This window comes from Podarcis tiliguerta (assembly GCF_965153285.1).
Source record: "Podarcis tiliguerta genome assembly, chromosome: 12".
NCBI classification, from domain to species: domain Eukaryota; kingdom Metazoa; phylum Chordata; class Lepidosauria; order Squamata; family Lacertidae; genus Podarcis; species Podarcis tiliguerta.
In genome coordinates this window covers 24,121,607-24,141,724 of record NC_139545.1, presented here as the reverse complement: position 1 = coordinate 24,141,724, position 20,118 = coordinate 24,121,607, and the positions used below count along the sequence as shown (strand labels likewise).

General features: G+C 48.3%; 2 protein-coding genes and 1 long non-coding RNA gene across 3 annotated transcripts; 1 reads left to right on the top strand and 2 right to left on the bottom strand.

The window, feature by feature from the left end:
* Positions 1–7,697: 7,697 nt before the first annotated feature.
* Positions 7,698–10,704, bottom strand: HOXA1 (homeobox A1; the record flags this gene model as incomplete). The annotated part of the gene is made up of 2 exons (XM_083405156.1): positions 7,698–9,421; positions 10,053–10,704. 2 exons carry the CDS (start codon positions 10,702–10,704, stop codon positions 9,066–9,068), a joined length of 1,008 nt encoding a protein of 335 aa, XP_083261282.1. The 3' UTR covers positions 7,698–9,065.
* Positions 10,705–11,049: 345 nt separating this feature from the next.
* Positions 11,050–15,509, top strand: LOC310660479. The gene is made up of 2 exons (XR_014503394.1): positions 11,050–11,174; positions 14,427–15,509. It is a non-coding gene; the product is annotated as an uncharacterized lncRNA (long non-coding RNA).
* A 129-nt stretch (positions 15,510–15,638) lies between these two features.
* HOXA2 (homeobox A2) lies at positions 15,639–19,547 on the bottom strand. Its single transcript, XM_083405090.1, has 3 exons — positions 19,027–19,547; positions 17,554–17,982; positions 15,639–16,779 (listed from the first exon to the last, which is right to left on the bottom strand). Exons 1-3 carry the CDS (start codon positions 19,034–19,036, stop codon positions 16,013–16,015), a joined length of 1,206 nt encoding a protein of 401 aa, XP_083261216.1. The 5' UTR covers positions 19,037–19,547; the 3' UTR covers positions 15,639–16,012.
* Between the last annotated feature and the right edge of the window lie 571 nt (positions 19,548–20,118).

The following is a 20,118-nucleotide window of genomic DNA, read 5'->3' as shown; positions in this document are numbered from 1 at the left end:
TTGTCTGCGGAAATCATAGAATTGCAAAGTTCGAAGGGACTCCAAGGGCCACCTAGTCCAGCACCCACAATGCAGGAATCGCATCCCCAACAGATGACCACCAACATCTGTTTAAAAACCTCCAGTGAAGGGAAGTCCACCAACTTCTTCTCTTTATTTGGTCAGTGGCACTTCCCATTCAGATGTTTGGCCAGTGCAACCTGTATTCTCAATTTATTTTTAAGAGTTCTTGCATTTCCTAGACTGAAGCTAAAGTCCTATACTCGCTTACCTAGGAGTAAGTTTCACTGAACACAATGGGGCCTACTTCTGAGTAGGCATGTATAGGAACATATCGAAAGTGGTTTTGCTTTTTTAAAAAAATAAATCATTGAGGTTTTGCAAATAAATGGATTTAAGCTGAGGTTCTTTGATCTAACTGGTTTGCAAAAAGACACCTTCTCTTTGCCCTCTGTTGAAACGGAAGAGAATGGATACGTGTTGAGATGACCTTTTCAATTTATTTCTTCTCCACCATTTGAAAAACCAGTGATAACCAGCATGGTCAAGTTGATATAAACCTGTACTTGAATCTGGGCACTTGGGTAGGTACATTACGTGGCCTTAAGTTGCCTCCCTTACTTTCTGCAGCTGTAAAATGGGAATAAAATACCAATTTGTCTTAACAAGGTTGCTGACATATCCAACACTTTGAATTATGAGTACCCCTGGGAAGAATTCTAAATCATCATATCTATGTATTTGGGTGAGTGGGATATAGCAAAATGATATGCAAATAAGACAGGCACAGCTATTAGAATCCAAAAGAGTTCCGTCACTGGATCCAGCATAGATTGTAAAACTGAAGTGCAGATAGAAAAATCAAATAGGATTTGAGTGCTCTTGATTTATGGATTAAAAAATGGATCAGTCGAGGCAATTTTATTGGAGACTGCTACATTTTGGGCCGTTTTCTCCACGGTTCTTTTTTTTTTTTAATTAAAAAAAATCCTTTGCAGAATCAAAGCAGCTATTCTGTCTGCAGCGCTGTTGGTGTGGCATCTCCCGTCAAAGTCTGCCTGACAGTCCCTCTCTCCTGAATCATTAGGCGCAGGCCACACATTTCGGCTTGTGATCTCCCTATGAGTACATTTGCGTTCGACTTCAAGAGGGTGTGAAATGGATATTTAACCAAAAAAGCAACTGTATTAAATCCAAGACGTGTTTTCTACAGGGTTGGTACCGGTGCACCGGTGGCTGGGAACCCGTGCGTTCTAGGGCACCTTGTGAATATGACGCACGTGTCAGTTGCACAGGGTTATACACTCGTTGGGGATCTGTGATTGACAGAGAATGTTCTGCGCACCCATTTCAACGAGTGCGTTTCCCATACCCTGGAACAGCCTTTTTATTTGCTTATGAAGCCTGAACTGCTCTTATTAAACATAAGGAACCACAAGCAGCTACAGCACCTGAGTAGAACTCTGTTAAAAACTGCATTTCTTAACTCAGAAACATAAGAAGAGAGCGATTGGGGAGGGGGGAACCTATCGGAGTTCACGCGGTGTCTTTTTTTAAACTATGTTACCTTCCGGTGATATTTTGTTAATTTTTTAAATTTTCATGTACCGCAATGGTGACTCAATGCAAACGCATCCTTTCCGCGTGTTCACTGCTAAACCCGACAACTGTCAAACTTTAAACTTCGAAGATATTTTTCTTACTCTCGCTTGCGCACAAGCTCCAAATATTAAATTGCGCGCGTCTCGCATCCATAACGACGCCTTTGTTATGCAAAAGGCGTTTACATTTTTGTTGCGATCCAATATAAAGGAAGGGGCTGCAGAATTTCGTTTCATTTGTAGCCTTGGAGGATTAATACCGAAGTAAATCACTTGCAATTATTGCCTGTAATTCGACCCATTGGTGGGGAAGCTCTTTAAAGGAGGTCTCTACCTATGTCGGTGGTGGTCGTGTGTGCTTGCACCCATCTCTGTCAAGATGGGCCTTTTTGACGTTACTTTATTGTCTTCCTTTCTTGCAGTTTTGCTTCAAGAAACGAAGTTGCGCCTGTTTAAAATTAGAGTCTCTGCAGATTGCTAAAGCGATCCCGTGGTTAATGGATGGCGCAGAAGTTTAGCAGAAGACTCTGCCCATTCTGATCTCTCAGAGGGTTCCCCGGCCCAAGTACCGCAAATCCGCCTGCTTTTAAACCCACCAGTGACAAACGCGCATTGTTGATTCCGATCAGTTGGCCTGTTATGGGGGGCCATTCGGATTCAAACCGATTTCGTTCCATTTAATTGTCTGACGCAAAATCGGGCGGGCTGCAGCGCGGCGTGGATCTGGAAATGCCCAGTTGTTCGCATTTGGATTTCCCGCAAGATAGTGATATAGATTATATCCACTAGCTTTCCCAGGTTTCTCACCCCGGGGGTTGCTTACCCTCCCTCTCCCCCGCCCCGCCCCGCCCTGCACGTTTCTGTGTTTTATATTGATTTAATCTCTTCTGGAGGTTTTCCAGGGGAATCGTGTTCGGACCTGGTTCTCTGGAATTGCCAACGCCTTCGAGAGCAAATGTTCCTTTCTGATTCTCCCTTGACAGATTGTGCGAGAGGATTTCCATCCCCATCCTAATCACACTCCCGCGGAATCAAAGAGAAGCAAAAGGAAGCATCCGAGAAAGAGCAGAGAAACTGGGAAGAGACAAATGCAAGTCTCTTCCCCTCCCCTCTCCTGCTCTGGATTCCCTCGAACTCGAGTGGGCAAGCCGGGTGACTGAGATGAGCTTCAAAAGCCAAGCGCGGGCCCCGCTGGGTTGAAACACCTTCCTCCTGCAGACATCTCAGCCTCGATCGGGTTTGGCCGAGGTTGTCCCTCTGAATTCCTGAGCTTGAGACAAAGAGCGGGGGGCACCCAGGAGAGTTTATGATGCACAAGCCATTTAAAAAAGAAAGGAATTTCAACTGTGAAAGACAGCCGAGGAACATGCCTAGAGGCCACAGGAATGGTGGAGGGGAAGATAGGGAGTCTTTGGGGTTTTTTTACGTTTGACCCCACCAACACAGCTTTGTATTAATCGGCTGCATATTTTTAAAATTATTTTTAGTATGCCCAATTATTTTATTTTTAACCCATCTTCTGCCTTTCCTCGTAGGTGAGTTTTTATCAGCATCCACCTCTCTTCTCTTCTTTTTAAATGTGGTTACTAAAAAAAGAAAAACATATGACCCCTAAAACGCCCCCCTGAAACTAAACTCAGCGTAATATATTCGGTTACCAGCGAGAATCTGAAAGCAGGGGGTCCTGAAAACGCTTGCTTTGGATTAGTTCCGCAGATCTAATATGTGCGGTATGCTAGAAAGAGGTATATCAGGATCAGAGCTTTGGAAATGCGGCTGAATTTTCTTCCCCCAGGAACAGTGCTTAGAGGCGCGCGCTTAAGAATCAGTCCCTCTCTGTATGCCTCTGCCAAGCGAAAAGGCGCAGCATCTTTCAACGTTATCCCTGCGCTAGGACAAAATTAAAGATGCTCAGCATCTCAAAGGAAAAATGGGAAGCCGCCGAGTTTATGGGTGATAGTTCCTGCTAGCCAATATGCTAATGAAAATTAGATTCTGCCTCGAACGTGATCTGCCCGGAGAAAAAGGCTAATAAATTCCCATTCCGGATGCATTTATGCAGAGATTAGGTGAACTTTGACCTCTGGAGGGTTGTTGCAATTAGACACAACGTGCAGCACCTTCAAATGTTCGGTTTTTGCGTAGTCCCGAGGTCCCTTCCCGCTTGCTTTCATTAAAATACGGGCCGGGAGGAGCGTGCAAACACGTTAAAGAACTCGCATTTGTTCACACGAGCAAAGGCGCGCCCGCGCGCACACACAATTTGAATTGTGCGCGCCTTTCGAAGCGTCTCCGGGGGAATTGTTACGAGGCTGGCTGCATTATTATAACGCAAGTTCTGTGCTTTCTCGATTTGGAAGCCCGCTGCCTTGATCTCAGGTAGGGCTTGCTTCAAGGAACATCTGAATCGCCTCAAATGGCCGCCTCTTTCGAGTGCTTCTTTCCTTGAATAATGCCGCCAAAACTGTCTTCAACCCAGTTAAGTCGAAGCAATGGGATCTACTGCTTGGCTGGAGACGGGGGTGGGGGAGGGGTTCCTTTAAATTCTCTGGTTTGTGTAGATACTGCGAAAAAGTTTGATCCAAAAACGCATTTACCGGGAAGCGCATTCTCGCTGAAGTCATCAGGGCTTGCTGCCCAGAAAGCAGATGAAAGGCCCGCGCTTTGCTCTGTATAATTTAAAAGTTGTTGTTGCAAACAATCTCCCTCTTTCACTCGCTTAAAAAAAATGTGCACTGATTTTAACAATGGCTAAAGATCATCAAGGCTAGAACAAAGAAGGACTAGAAGGAGACGAGGAGGAAACAAGATTTTAACCCCACAACTGGGGGGGGGGGGAATGTTTTTAGTTTTAAGTCAAAGGATCAAGTTTAGCATTCGAATAACAGACAAGAGACTCCGCTGGGAGATATGTGTGTGTGTGTGTGTGTGTGTGTGTGTGTGTAAATAATTGTTGCCTTTAGCAGAGAGCTGAAATAAACCACTGGGACACATTCTAAAGTGACCCACCGCTGAATTCATTTCTGCTTGAACTTTCGGTGAACCTGAGATTAAACAGGGGTGAGCAGCTAAGCAGTTTGTTGCGAGCTGCCTTTTCAACAACCCTTTTCAGACTGAGTAAATATTGATCGCTTTCAATCTGATTGCCCCAGAGGAAAACACCGAGCATCTCAATGTAGCCTCCAAAAGTAAACTTTAAAGGTGAACATCGAAAATAGATCTCAGGCTTGAAAAAAGACGCTCAATTCCTCGAGACGTTTGGCTGAGTTGAGGGTAATAAATATATACACAGTCATAAGAGGACCAGGATGCAAATAAGCATCGAGACCGAGGATAGTTGCTGTTGGCATCTCAATAATAATAATAATAATAATAATAATAATAATAATAATAAGTGACACCCCCCCTCATCCTTTTGCACAATTTGGGGAAAAGGATGAGAAGATTTATCGCAAATTCTTTTGTAAATAAAGAGAACATGAGGCACTAATCGATTCACAGGTGTGATTAATCGATTTGTAGCAGCGATTGACTAATTCAGCCACAGAGACAGCAGCGTGGGTTTCGGAGAGCTGTGAAACCGTGAAGCTCAGAGCAAGTTACCCCGAAGCATGCGTGCACAAATCTTCATTCACACACAATGTGCTTGGCTTTTATTTCCTTCAAAGGAAGTCCCATAGCCTTTATATCTCCCCTCAAATTAGGCCCTGCTTTGGGGTCTCCTTCCAAATACCGTTCATCGATGAGAGAGTCCGCCGACCACCACCCCATTCTAAATCCGCTTAGGATCGAGATGTCAGCAATGTTATTTGGCTGACAAGCCTATTGATCAAATGTCAAATATACGTATATATCTATAGATATATGAGGAGAGCGGCCTCAGCTCCCAGTGAAGGGCGGTGTTTCTGCCTCAGCATAAATAAAGTAGCTCGGGAGAAATGCTTTTTCTTGCTGGTCTTTGTCCAAACCAGAGAAGCTGCAATTTCACACACTCTTAGTGGGGAGCAAGTCCATACTCAGCTGGGGGGGGGGGGCAGATTTCAGGGTAAACGTGCCCAGGGTCGAACTGGTTATTTTTTTAGGAAGCACTGCTGCGGCGGGCGTCAGTCAAGAAGCCTGCGTCCCGAAAAGTGAGTTATTTATTCCTGAATAACCTCCACATGAAACGTTTTAGCAGGAAGGAGGAACTTTCTTCCTGGGGGATTTGGCCCTATGTCGGTGTCCCCGAATCGGGGCCCACTAGCGGTCCCCAGCCTGATCTAAAGCGGGTCGCAAGGGCAGCCCTACTAGACGGTAAAATAATTCGAATAAGGAATGGGTCTCGAAAGGCATGCTCGCGTGAATAAGGCGAAGGTGAAGATCCACACTATAAAGCGCGTTCAAGGCGCATTTCCCCGCTCCCCACAAGGATCCTGGGAGCTGTGCTGGGAACTGTAGCTCTGTGGAGGATAAACTACAGTTCCCTAGATCGCTGGGGACGGGCGCTTAATGTGTATTGAAATGCAGAAGGTTATCTTAGGACAGCCTCTCCCCTTCACCGCCCGGCACATGCGTCCTCCTTTAAAAACACCCGCCAAACCCTCAATAATATTATTGCCAGCCTTTTGTTATTGTTCTCCCGGTTCCACCAAACGAGTCAGGAAGGGAGGAAGAGCGCAAGGGATGCGGAAGGGTCAGGCGGCCGCCTGAGGGGGGCCAGCCCTCTCCGAGAGGCGATCCGGATCAGGCCCTCTCGGCATGCAGAGATAGATGCCCTTTGGGTCACGAAAGCCTCTGGCAGAAGGCCATCTGCTGAGTTTGCAGCCTCACCCTAGTCAACAAAATGATTATTTTCTAAAATGTATATAAGAGTATAAAGCGGGCGGGCGGGGGGCCGGCAGAGGAAGGGAGGATAAAATGAAACCTGGGTCTCCTGCTTTGAAGTTACAACAAGGCAGTCAAGGGAGCCCTTTGGAGACAAGCCCTGCGCAATAGCAGGGGAGAGGGGTGGGAGGGGGGGTCTCTCCTCCTCGCCCTCTTGATATGGCCGGTGCGCCTGCAAATCCAGGCTGCTCTGCCTTTGACACTTCAGCCGAGAAGCCGCAGACGACTCGCGCGCTCCGGCTCTCTCAGAACCAGCAGCCTCCGCTGTTGTTTTCACAGCCCGAGCTCAGAGCTTCTAAAAGTCTCCTGCAGATCTTGCAGCCAGGAGGCTGTTTTGTTTTGTTTTTATTTAAATCCCCAAAGAAAGAAACACAGCTCCTCAGACGGGCTGGAATGGAACGGAATGGGAAGCCTCGATGTTCTTACTAGAGAGCTTGGAAGAAAAAGCGGGGGCGCGTTAGAGGGTTCTGCAGATCTTAAAAAAAACACACAAAAACAAACTTGTTTGCAAGTCTTTTCAGGAAGTAACTTCAATTCACCTGCCAGAACTTGTTTTCCAAATAGAGGGGGGCGGGAATGGTGTGGGGTTTGCAAGGACACGTTGGGTTGAACATACTTGGGTTAGGAAATTGTCTGCAGACCACGCAGGAATCGGAGTTGGGTCAAGAAGGAATTCTCCCTCCCTCTTTCTCCCTCTGTGAACTTTTATCGTGCTTTGTGCCTTCAAGATGTCACTGACGATTTAGAAGGCCGGGAGTGACGCTGGGGGTTCCTTGGACAGCTTTATACCCAGGGATAATGAAATGTGACTCTCTTAACTGGTGGCTTGTGATGTGAGGAAAGACCGGCCGAAGACAGCTTCTGCTTTTGAAGAGGACTCTGTTTACACACAGGTCAATATTCAGTTCGGGGTGAAAAGGTTAGCCCTTGACCCAGGAAGTTCCCGCAAGTATGGTTCAAAAATAGCTCCGCTTCCTTCGCCTTTCTCTTAATTGCAGAAGATAAACATGGATCTTTCTCTTTCTATTGATTAAGAGACCTACTTTGTATAATCTCGGGGTACTGTACATAATGTGCCGTCAAAGGGCGCGAATAATTCGATGTAGGGATATCTGAGGAGGATATCTGAGCAGCCGATCAAAAGCCACTCCGGGGGAACTGGAAAGGGTGCCGAAAGCTTAACCTCAACCCCGGACTCCGCTTTCCAAAAGATACCGAAGCAAAGTAAAAACCTGAGATATGAATATATTTATTACAGAGATTTGTAGGACCCGTAAAATTCTGCTCTGGATTCCTTTCTTTTCTTTTCTTTTGTCTTTTTAAACACAGAATCTCAGAACCTTGGATGATTGTACAGAAAAAAATCAGAAAGTACTCCATCACAAATGACAACTGATAGAACTCAGTGTTATTTTCACTGAGTACATCCAAGCGGTTGTGCATCATGCAAGTTCCATCCACGAATCACATAAAATATACATTCGTTTGGCCATTCATCACATTCAGGAATTGGGCTGAAAAGACTTCAAGTCTAAGGAACGTTTCCTGGGGGTGGGGGGATCTCCCCTCTCCCTTTTTAATGATAATATTGGGGGTTGGGAATGATCCAGCACAGAGTTCGGGAAGGAGGGGATTTAAAGCGGGGATAGACACTAATAAGCAAGGTTTATTTTTTAAAAACCTAGTGCAATTTCCACTTTCTTTTCTAGCTTGTTCAAAGAAATAGTAGCAACCTATGATTTTTGAGGTATCTGATTGAGTTGAAGAACTTTTCGTTCGTGACATCCTCACTTTTCGCTATAAAATCGAATCCAGTGTTGAGAATGTAACCACCCTGTTTAAGCTCATCATCTTATCTAAACATTTCTAGAAAATCCGTAAAAAGATAAATCTCTGGGACAAAGTATTTACAACCAACAAAACTCATACACACGAGAAGACAAGAGACATTAAATTAAAGTGGTGAAAGTTCTCGAAGTCGTGTAAACGCTTTCAATAGTGCATCTATTCGTGAATTTGGGTCTGACAGGTCTTTGGTTGGAGGAGAAAACAGTAGCAATGTCTTTGGCAACTCGATTTTGATCTAACAAATTCTCTTGATTGTTCCCACAATACAGTCTTTAGAGAGATGAAAACAGATCAACTCTGAGGAGCTGAGGCAGGCTTAGTGAGTGATACTGAATAGGCTACTCAGAGTGAGGTCCTAAACTCCTGGGCCACAACCCAGACAACGTGAGCCAGCTCCCATTGAAATCAACTGAGTTTAAAATAGTCACAAAGTCCTATCCCGCTCCTTTTCATGGGATTTAGGGATGATTTAACAGCGCAGTCCTGTGGCCTGCCTACTCAGGCGTGTTGGCTTCCAGAGAGCTTGCTTGCAGGCCTTATAGGATCTCAGCCTCAAAGTTGCTAAATTTGTGAGAGTGTTCCATTCAAATCAATGAGACTTGTCTCCAGATCAAAGGGTTCAGGGTGAGCGTTTGGGTTGCTCTCTCCGCCAATTGCGTGAGAGTCGGAAAATAAACAAGGGGATAAGTTCGAAACACAATAAATTGACTCTTAGATTGTGCCTTAGAGGGAGAATGAGGAGCAGCGTGTCTTTCAATTCGAGGTAGTCAGAGTGTCTGAGGTAGAGGAGGCGGGCGAAGGGGTACAGGGGGATGGGCTGGACTTTTCCGAGGACTCCTCCGCTTTCTCTTCGCTTCCTGTTGGGGTGGCCGGAGAAATGGGGAGCAAGCCCTCTTTCTCTCGCTTCTTCTGCTTCATCCTGCGGTTCTGGAACCAGATCTTGACCTGAGTCTCGTTCAGCTGCAGCGAGGCGGCGATCTCCACCCTGCGGGCCCGGGTTAAGTATTTGTTGAAGTGGAATTCCTTCTCCAGCTCCGTCAGCTGTTTGGTGGTGAAGTTGGTCCGGACCGTGTTGGGTTGGCCAACATAACCGTACTCGCCAGCTTTCCCTAGAGGGAGAGGAGAGAGAGAGAGAAAGAGAGAGAGAGAGGGAAAGAAAGAAAGAAAGAAAGAAAGAAAGAAAGAAAGAAAGAAAGAAAGAAAGAAAGAAAGAAAACAGCAACAACAACCCACATCAGAAGCGTTAACTCGAAGCAATGATTTATAGGTGACATGAATCAATAGGCAGGCGCGCGCAGGTACAAACCATGGAGAATGAGCTCTTAAAGCGAAAGGAACTTTGTGGGCCAATCGGAAACCTGCTTATTCCTAAGTAAAGACCTAGCGAGTGCACATGGGCTAACTTCTTAGTGTCCGCCTGTCCAGTAATCCAGCAACTGAACTCACCTAGATCAGGGGAGATCTGACCACTGGCTGCTTTGTGACACAAACACATCAAACTGAGCGTTATAATACGAACCCCAAATCACAACACGGCCTTCTTCCCATGTCTGGAGAACCGGTACGCTTCAGGATCCCAACCATACCTGTTCCCATCATACCTGGGACCATCAAGTTGATCTGCATCTACATAAAATGCTGATCTTCCGCGTCCACCTCACAAAAATAATAATAAAAAGAAGAAAACTTCTGGCCCGAACTTTCCAAAGTCCAGAGTGATCGCTCAGGCAGGTGACTCACCTGTTTTGGGAGGGTTCCTCTTCACTTTCATCCAGTCGAAAGTCTGGGCGGGAGGAGAAGTCTCCGACGAAGGGGAACCGCAGCCTTCCTGGTGGTTCGAATGAAGTGGAGACAGGGGGTGGCTGTAATTGGTTAGGGTCAGGCTCTGTTGCTCGTCCCCATAAGAGGGGTGGATGTACTGAGCAGAGCCCACGGGGCCCCCAGCATAAACCTGGGGCTGCTGAACCACGGACGACGAGACGTTTCCAGAGTAGAGCGCAGGAGCGCACTGGGGGAAGCCCCCATTAATCTCTGCCTCTTGAGCGAGTGGGTAGTGGCTGTAGCCCCCCGCGCCGAAGTTCTGCACGCCGTAGGTGGGCCCACAGCTCGGGTGGGCGTAGGACATCCCCAGGTTGGTGTGGTGCTGGTAGGTAGCAGTCTGGTGGTGGGGATGGGGGCTGATCTGGACCCCCCTGCCCACGAGGAAGCGGTCGTCCCCGTTGCAGTTGTTGGCACTGACAGCGCAGGACTGGAACGTGGTTGTGGTAATCCCATGGTCGGGGTGGTGGTGGTGGTGGCGGTGGTGGTGGTAAGCCCGGGGTGAGCAAGTGGCGGACTCGCCGTTGAGGATGGGCGGATAATCGAGGAAGGAATTCATCCTCGCCGTGTCCATCTATCACCGGTTGACCGGCTCTTCGGAGTCCTGGGTGACCGTGCCAACTTTCTCACTTCCTCCATGGGGGCCAGAAGAAAAATGATATGAATGTACAGTGAGACGGCGGCCACGTGAGGGCGGCAGCCAATGGCTGCTCCTCCTGCCAAAGTTGCCCTGCTCCTTCCTGGTGATGGATCACCCTGGCTGTGGCATTTAAATTCCGAGCGCTCCTCCATCAAGGTGACGCGCAGCCACCACCACCTCCCTCTCTCCCTCCCTCTCTCCCTCTTTCCTTCTCTCTCTCCACACCCCCCATCTCCTCCCCCGTCCCCAGTCAGCGCGTTGGGGTTTGAGAGCCGGGCCGGAGAGGCAGTGCGCGCCCAGGCGCTCAGCCTGAAGCAGCAGCAGCAGCAGCAGCAAGCACAGAGCCGCCGCCGGAGGGGGCTGCTCTTGCATGGATTTACGAAGGGACAGCCTGGGCTTGGCAGGTAAGCAAAGGGACCCGCGCAGGGCGTCCCCAGTTGGGTAGCTGCTCCTGCTGCTGCTGCTTTCTCCAGGGAAAGAGAGAGAGCACAGCTAGGCTGAACCCTCTCGGCTACAGTTAGATCGCTTGGATCATTATTGTCTGCCTTGGGCAGTCTACAGCAGTCTGGGGTTGCTGTGTGTGAAGAAGAGGTGGGGGGGGAGAGAGAGAGATCAAGGGGGCTGGGGGAGGTTTGGGGGCATGGAGAGAGGTAGGAGGCCGGCAGCTAAGCTCTGCCAGTTGCCGATGCGTCCTCAGACAGACCCCGGCGTGCGCGCGCGAACCTGCAAGAGTTAAAATGCGCTTGGTCCAGCCTCTCTCTCGCGGTTATTTGCATGGAAATGAGGCTCTCTGCAAGGCAACGCCATTGTTGCTGCTGCTGCGGGCAGCGTGGTTGGCTTTAACGCACGGGAATGGCGCCGTTGGCTCCTGGAAACAGGGAGTCAGTGGGGGGCAGTTGGAGCCGGCAGCCTGGGCTGAAACGGAGGCGGTAGTGTGCCTGCCTGGCGACGGGGTACTGGGTTGCTGGTTTTTTCAGACGATCCGACGCTGCTGGGCGCGGTTAGAGGAAGGAAGCGCTTACAAAGGTTGCCAGGGAAGCTTTCTCAGGTTCTCTCCGGCAGCTGAGCCGCCAGAGCGCCTGTGCAAACTGTCAGGCCTCTCCTCTTTCTCATCTCCCATCCACTTTTGTTCCCCCACCCCGCTTCTCACGTATAACCTTTGCCTCCCTCCCCCCACTCCCAAGGAGTGTCCACGGGTTGAAACCATGAGGTCTAGAAAGATGCGAGTCTTTAAAATAGCAGCCCTCTGGATGGCATGGCCAGCGGTTAGGGGGAGGAGACTGTCTGGAGGAAGGGGCGAGGGGGTCGACAGCGCTCCTCCAGGCGCTTGATCACTAGGCTGCCGCCCTCCTTCCGAGGAGGGAGAGAGGGAGCCGAGGGAAACAAATGGCCGGGAGTTGGGAGAGGCCTCTCTGGATTCCCTCACGAGGACCGCAAGTGCTTTCTTCTCGGAGATGTAAATCCCTGATTCAGCTCAAGTCCGTGGGGCCAGGAGAGACGCCTGGCTTTCGGTGGGGCTAGACCTGCCCCAGAGGAAAGGCAGGGTCAGCTTAAACCTGGAGGAAAGCCCCTGGGTTGGATGTGGGGAGGTGGTGGGTCCCACGGGGACTTCATCTGCACAAAAAGGAGAGGTGAGCAGGGAGGGCTCAACAGCACAGAATTCAGCATAAAATCGTAGAATGGTAGAGTTGGAAGGGACCCCAAGAGTCATCTAGTCCAACCCCCTGCAATGCAGGAAGGAAAACAGGCCTGACTGGAAAGAGGGCAAACTTTGCCTGCCGGAGTCCGGAAATAATTACAGTATGCGGGCTTCTTATGCTTTCATATTGCAAATGTCGAAATCAGCCCAATATTTAGCATTAGTGTGTTAATGGCTGTTGATTCTATGTTATCTACACACACACACACACACACCATGTATGATTCCGTACCACCCTAGTCCCTCTGAATCAACAATACTATTTTCATTCCTAAAATGCTGCTGATCTGGATTAGGCTGTTCTCCAGCTTCCCCTTTCTTCCTTCTCCCTCTCTCAAAAACGAGGCCCACTCAAAATATTGATAAGCATGCATTGTTTACTAAGACAAACATGCCCTGAATCTGGCTGTGAGACTTTGAAAGTCTCGTGCGTACTTCCTGGCTTTCCTTTGGTAGAGCTAAACTCGCTCTGAGTGGGACTTTTAAAAACACTTCCGTTTGGCCCTGTAGTCACCCCCCCTCTCTCTCTGTGTGTGTGTGTGTGTGTGTGTGTGTGTTTAGGAGTAATATTTATATATTCTTCAATTTACTGGAAGGAAGGATACAGGGTTCCCTTTACGAGTAGCCCCATTGATTTCCATTCTACTCATTGCACGCACAGTCACGTATTTCCCAGGCACGACGGTCTGGGAGTAGATCGCATCGATATGAGTGGCCAACTCGTGGCCCGAGGAGTGGATTCACGAGGCGGCGTTTTGTAAAACAAAAGAACTTCCGTGTAGGGATTTAATATTTCCCTAACAGCTTTAGATGTAAAACTATGTTGATGCATGCCAGATTTGAAAACAGGGTATAAATCCTGATCTAAAGGAAGCCTTGTTCCCTATGAAAAGTTGGTCATTTCATTTGGGCCCCTATCCTCTCCCTCTCTTTCTCCTTCCTGGCCGCCTTTCTCTGAGCAGAAACCTCCCTCCCGTGCCTGCTGCTTCGTTGCTCCCTTCCACACTTTCTCCCCCATTTCTCCGCCATTGTTCAGAAGAACTCTTTCCCCTTTTGTTATATTGTCTCTGTGGCCCAACGCTTTTGCATTCTGAAGCCAACACAATTCCTCTGTTTTACCAGAATGCAGAAGGAGACACATGGAGGGCGGGGTGGTGGCGGCGGCCGGGGAGATCGGGGGAGGGGGACGCCTTTCCCAGTGTGGCGAAGAAACCACGTTTCCCATTCCATGTCTGCCTTCTGGAAAACGCGAGCAGGCCCACAGAAAAGCCCCCTAAGCTAGACGAAGGCCTTTTCCAGAGCAGGCCCTGCCCCCCCCCACCGGTTTCCCCCCACCCCACCGTCACCCTACATCCGCCTTTGTTGAATCGGTTCCTCTGGTGGTTCTGAACGTCACCAAACCCTTCTCTGGCCTTCGTTCCTGCGGCCAGGGCGCATTCTGTCTTTGCGTTCGAAAAAGAATCTTTCGAATTTCTCTCTCGTTCGTTTTGAAAGAGGATATCTGCAGGGCTTGGCCTAGTTTTGATATGCGGGGGTGGGGAAGAGAATCTGATGTGGGGGGAGTCGATTTGTATGGAAGGCTTCTTTTGTTCTTTGAACTGGAGGCTTCCCGCCCCCCCCCCCAACAAACCTGAGCGCTGCCTTCTCAGTATAAAAGGAAAACGTTCCGAAATGCACGCCCGAGTGGAATTTTCTGTGTCACAAACCAGGCAAACCCTTAGCAAAAAGCAGGGGGGGGGCAGAGAAAAAGAGCGGGGGAGCGCCCGGGATTCCCTGCCGCACCTGAAGCTTAGCCAAGCTGTTGTTTTAACAGAGCAATAAAAATGAATTATGACTAACCGCCTCCTAGCTTAATGGTTTCAGACGGGGATCCCCAGCCCGAGCAAATACGTAAGAGGATTTTTATTTGTGCATGTGTTCCTGCAATTGATCTCTTTGATGACATTCTCATTCACAGAAAGCGTTTGATTTATGACTTTAGGAAGAATTGCATCCAGTCTTTCCAGCTATAACCCACGCAGCTCAGCGCCACCCCACTTAGAGGGGGTTTGCAAAACAGGGAAGCCAACGGCGTCCACAACAAACGCGCGCAGAGGAGAGCAACCAGGAAATCGGCGCCTGCAAAGATCTGGGGAAGTTCTTAAGGAGCGGGCTATAAATATCTACGTTGGCATATCTACGTACACACGAAGATGTATGCTAACACCTACTGATAGGGGCAAAAAAGAAGGAGAAGAAAAGAGGCACATTGGATTTTTGCTAACAATCCGAATTGAAATCGGATTAGAGAATACACACAGCTATCCCCGCCTGGTAGCACTTTTAAACGGACCTCATGACTCTACACTTGTTAGTCGAGTTCCAGTAGGACTCGATGCCCTCCAACAGCTTTTGTTCCGTAGACCTAGCGAAAACCACAGGATTTGAAAAGCGATTTTTCATATGCGTTGCATACATCCTAACCGCGTGTGCTTGTGTTTTAATTCTCTCCTCTGATTTCCTCTCTTTTAGGTTTCTTTTCTCGGGGCCTTCGGACAGCTGGGGAATCCATCAAATGCCTTCCTTTCTCAGCTCTGGCTCCCCACACCACCATCCCTCCCCCCCCTTTCCAAGGCACGGGTCGCAAAAGAAATAGTTTAAAATAGCGTTCAATAGTAGAAACCAGTATACACTTCTGTCGATTTCTGGCCGTTTATGCAGCAAGGCTTGCTGTAGTGCTTTTTGTTTCCACTTCCAATAATATGATATATTCTGCCTATAATACAGTATCAGTTAAAACGTAGAAGAGAATTTTTATATAATGTTACGATATATTAAACCTATACTATAATAAAACGTTTGCGATAGCACAGAAACATTTAAACTTGTGCTTCTCATGTCTTATGTGCATTCAAGGGAGGGGGGATATTTTTTTATGTAAGTTTTGGAGTTATTTTAGGTTTCTTTTTTCTCTCTCCCCTATTTGAATATTGAGAACTTTGGAAATCCATCATTTACCGCTGGCTTGCCCCCTAATAAATATATTTCTAACGAAAAAGGACGAAGGTTGTGACCAAATTGTGTTGTTTCTTTTAATTTTATTTCAGGACTAGGGGAGGGGCGGAGATTAACTTCCTTGTATGAAGGAAAGAAAAAGAGAAAGAGAGAGATAAAGAGATAAGAAAAATGCTTGTAGCAAACAAGAATTTATTCTACCAAAAATACTTATGACAACGCATCCTAATGCAATACAAAAATAAAAAGAAAGTGAAGATACAATTTTGATATGATCACTTTCTTACGGGCCTTATATATTGCTTTTCATAGAAGGACCTAGAATGGGACTAGGTTTAAAACCGGACACAACTAAAAATGTCATAGGCAAACGGCAAAATAAGCTCTCCAACACACCGAGAAGGAAAAATAAAAATAATCAGGAAAATACTGACCAGGAAAAGGGAAAGAAATTAAATCAAGTCATCCCCCTCCCCCTCCCGCTCCCCCCAAAAAAGGAAAAGGAGAGGGGGAAAATAACCCTTTTCGGAAAAGTTGGTCTGCCATTTCTCAGTAATTCAGATGCTGCAAGTCAATTGTGGTGAGTGTATCTGTAAAAAAGTCAAAGCTGTCAGCTGAAATATCTACAGGGCTGTCGAGGGACCCTGGCAGACTGGGGGAGACGGCGTCGGAGAGCTGTAGGCAGGAATCTGCGGAGAAAACGCTGAAGTCCTGTAAAGAAGGCACCTCCAGGGCCTCAGGACTGTCATTGTTCAGGCCAGCTGCACAGTTCTGGGCCATTGTTGACAGGCAGTTGGGAACAGTGGGTGACTGATGCTGAAAATGTTTCAGATTTTTCTCATTGCTCGTTAAAGGCGAAACTGGGAAACTTTGGGACTCTCCATTGTGGACAGTGACAGCCTGCTGTTGCGCTAGTGCATTCTGCTGAAAAGTGTAGCCTTCCCTTTCCGAAAGCGCGCCTGAGACATTGTTGAGGGCTTGCTCGAAGAGGGATTTCTCCTCCTCCTCCTCCTCTTCCTCCTCCTCCTCGTCGTCTTCTGCTTTCTCGGGATCCTCCAAGCCTTTGAATTTCCCTTCGCTGTTCTGGTTCTCCTTGCACTGGGTCTGCCTCTTGTGCTTCATCCTCCTGTTCTGAAACCACACCTTGACTTGCCTCTCGGTCAGGTCCAGGAGAGCGGCGATCTCCACCCGCCTCGGTCTGCAGAGGTACTTGTTGAAATGGAATTCCTTCTCCAGCTCCAAGAGCTGCGTGTTGGTGTAAGCAGTCCTCAGCCTCCTGGAGCCCCCGGTCCCATTCTCGGAAATCTCCAGAGATTCTGCTTAAAAGGAGACAACAACAACAAGCACTATTAGAATGAGAGATATGAAAGAGGAGGGGGAAAGAGAGAGAAGAGGAGAGGAGGGAGAATGTCTTATTTTAGGATTTTGAACATCCAAGCCTGGTGGGGGGAAATGAGCTAGTTGGAGCGGGGGGGGGGGCTCTGTCTTTCTCTCTTAAAGCATTAAAATTTCAACTGCAACAAAATGGCCGCCCATGAATGCAGTAAATCCATTGTGTTTGCACTCCTGTGAGCCCGGTCTCTTGGACCCACTTTTCCTTCTCCCCCCACCCTCCTCGCTTAGCTCCAGGAACTTGATTTGCCTCCATCTCCCCAACCTGCCCATACCCGAGCAAACTTTGATATTAGCCATACAACAATTTATAATTAATGCATCAGCTGCTTAGCTGAGCAAGAGCAATCTATCACTCTTCATTACTGTCAAATATCCCAACTCTAGGACAGCGAGACAAGAGGAGGGTCACCTCCAACTCAAATAAATCATCCCACGCTAAACAAGTTAGGGGGAGAAAAAAAGAAGAAACTTTGTTTGGGGGATTTAGGGGTGTCGGCGGGGTTGGTTTCTGAGGAATCTGCCTGTGGATCCCCCACCAGACCTCCAGCGAACCCGGATTGGAGTGCCGTAAGTTAGGGAGGCACCCATCCAAGCGAGAGGGAGTGGGAGAGGAGAAAAGGAGATTATATGGAGATAGAGAGAGATCTCTCTGAGTCCCAGGAAGGCTGAAGGTGCAGCAAAGTCTTTGAACTGACCTTTGTGGCTCAGGCAGGCTGGTCCAGTGGCGGAGGCCGAAGGAGGCGGCAGGACAGTTTTCTTGGAGGCTTTTTTCTCCTTCATCCAGGGGTATTCCGGAGGCTGGAGGGCGCCGGCTGGCACTGGGCTGCCGCTGCTGGCATTGGGGCTGTGCTTGGGGCGGCTGCTGCTGCTGTGGCGAGGGTGGCTGCCTGGGTTAAGGCTGGGGATGGTCTGCTCAAAAGGAGGAGGAATCAGTGTCGAGTGTGAAAGCGTCGAGTTCTTGATTGATGAACTTTGAAATGTATCACCGACAGGGGGAAAAGATGTCAGGCACTCAGCGAGCGATGGCTGACTATTGATAAAACCAATCTCTCGCTCAAATTCGAAATTCATGGCCTTCAACTCGCAGCCCCCTTGGAGAAAAAGTTCCCTCTTATTTAGCGCTTCTGGGAGGGGGAGGGGGGGAGCAAGGCCCAGGAAAAGGGGGGGGGAGGGAGAAAAAAAAAACCGAGAGAGAGGGAGAGAGAGAAAGGAAGAGGGAGAGAGAGAGAAAAGGGAAAAAAAATATCATAGAAGATCGCTGGTGGGGTGTTTTTTTTCTAATTCACTGATTACAGCCGTATGGGGACCGTGCTACTATTAAACTATTGAATTCATGGAGACAAGGTTGAAATTGGACCGAATTGGCTGTCACATGATTGCCTCTGCCCAATGACAATTTGGGCTTTAATCAAAAGAAGCCACTGTCTGTTTGATTGATCCAAAAAAGTCGGGAAGGAACGCCTCATTGGGGGCCAGCAAGGCATTATTTATACTTTTTAAAAGGGGGGAAAGGGTATCTCCGCCGCGCGCTCTCTCGCTCGCTCTCCCCCTTTTGCCTCCTAATCTGAAATGATATCTGAGGGGGAGAGAGAGAGAGAGGGTGTGTGTGTGTGTGTGGTGTGTGTGTGTTTGCCTGGGTGGGTTGTCTGAGCTGCTGCTGCTGCTGTTGCTGCTGCCTCTGATGCTTAGCTTGGCCGGGGAGGCTCCCTTGCCCCGCTTGCCTCCCCTCCGCACACTCCCCCTTCTCATTGTTTGGGACTGTCAAGCAAGCGCCTTGCACCTCACAAATCACGGGCGCACCTCCATCGGACGCCCTGAGTCATTAACGAAGTCATCCATTAATCTCCAAAGTTGTGACACCGCGGGCCCCCAACATCTCCACCGCAGCACAAAAAGTTCCACCCGGCCAGGGGATGCCAAGGAAGGGAGTCTTTGCTTATATTTGATTTGGGTTTGTTTTTTCCCCTCCCCCCTCCCCCCCCATCTCCAACAAAACCCGGACCCAACTCCGTGCTAAGGACTAACCACTTCCTTAAGAAAAAATTAAAGGACGGCAAGGTTGGGGTTTCCTCCTCCTCGATCACGACCTGGCATCTTTCCCCCCCGCAATTCTCTCCCTGTTTCAGCTGAGGGTACAGTATGGAGAACAATTGGCCGCCGGTCCCTGCCTCCATCCATTGTGTCGAAGGAATTTCTCCAGCAGCTTCGCTCTTAGGGGAAGAGTAAGAGCACGCAGGCTGGTGGGTCGCTACTTTCTCCCCGCAGTTGTCTTGACAGAAGCGGACGGTTCAGAGGAGATACAGATTTCCATTAGACCCTGGGACTGCAAACACAGGTTCCGATCAAAAGAGGAAATAAAAGCGGGGAGGGTGTCACAAAACAACATCCAGAGCATTCACACAAACGACACTGGAATCAGCTGACGCATTTTCTTCCCGTAGCCCCAATAAAATGGGGTCCGGCGAGTATTTTCCCCCCTCTCGATTCCAGTGAAATATGTCAAAAGTCAATGTCAGGGATTTAAAAAAAACGAAACAAAACCGCAATAAGGCTGCAGATTAAACCAAAGAGCTCTAAGGACTGTGGAACTGACTATCCGTTTCTGCCCTTACCATCTCGTTTTGGAGCGCACGGTTTATTCCATTTGCTCATTCATTCCGCGATGCCGATGGTTTGGACAGGATAGCTCTTCAATCGCCTCAATTACTATTATTATTATTATTTTACAAAAGGTAAATGAGGGGAGGGGTGGACAGCGCTGGAGGAGAGAAGAAGACCCAGAAGGACACGGTGGGAACGAGGCGAAGGTTTCCTCTTCTTCAAAGCAAACCAGGAAGAAGGCCGCGCATCCTCCTTTTTTTTTTTTTTTGGAAGAGGGCTTTCTGCAAGGCGAGAGGGGTGGGATGGAAGAGCTTCTCTTTCTATATTTATACATTCCAGCGAAGCCCGAAAGTGCTCCATCCGCTACCTCGAGTCCTTGTTACATTTCAGAGCAGAATCCTGAGCAGAGCTTGGAAGCGCTTAAAACAATAAACTGACCATTACATCTTCAGGTGGAGTGAAGCTAAGCAAAAAAAAAGAGAGAGAGAGAATGTTTTTAAAGGTGATTTTTTTAAGCAAAAAAAAAAAAGCAAAACCCCTTTTTGATTTCAAGCAAATAAACTCCCACAATATGGATCAGGGGCTGAGGAAGGGGTGGGGGAGGGGCCGAGATATTGCAATAATTTGTTCACATTTTTTTTAAAAAAATGTAGATTGGG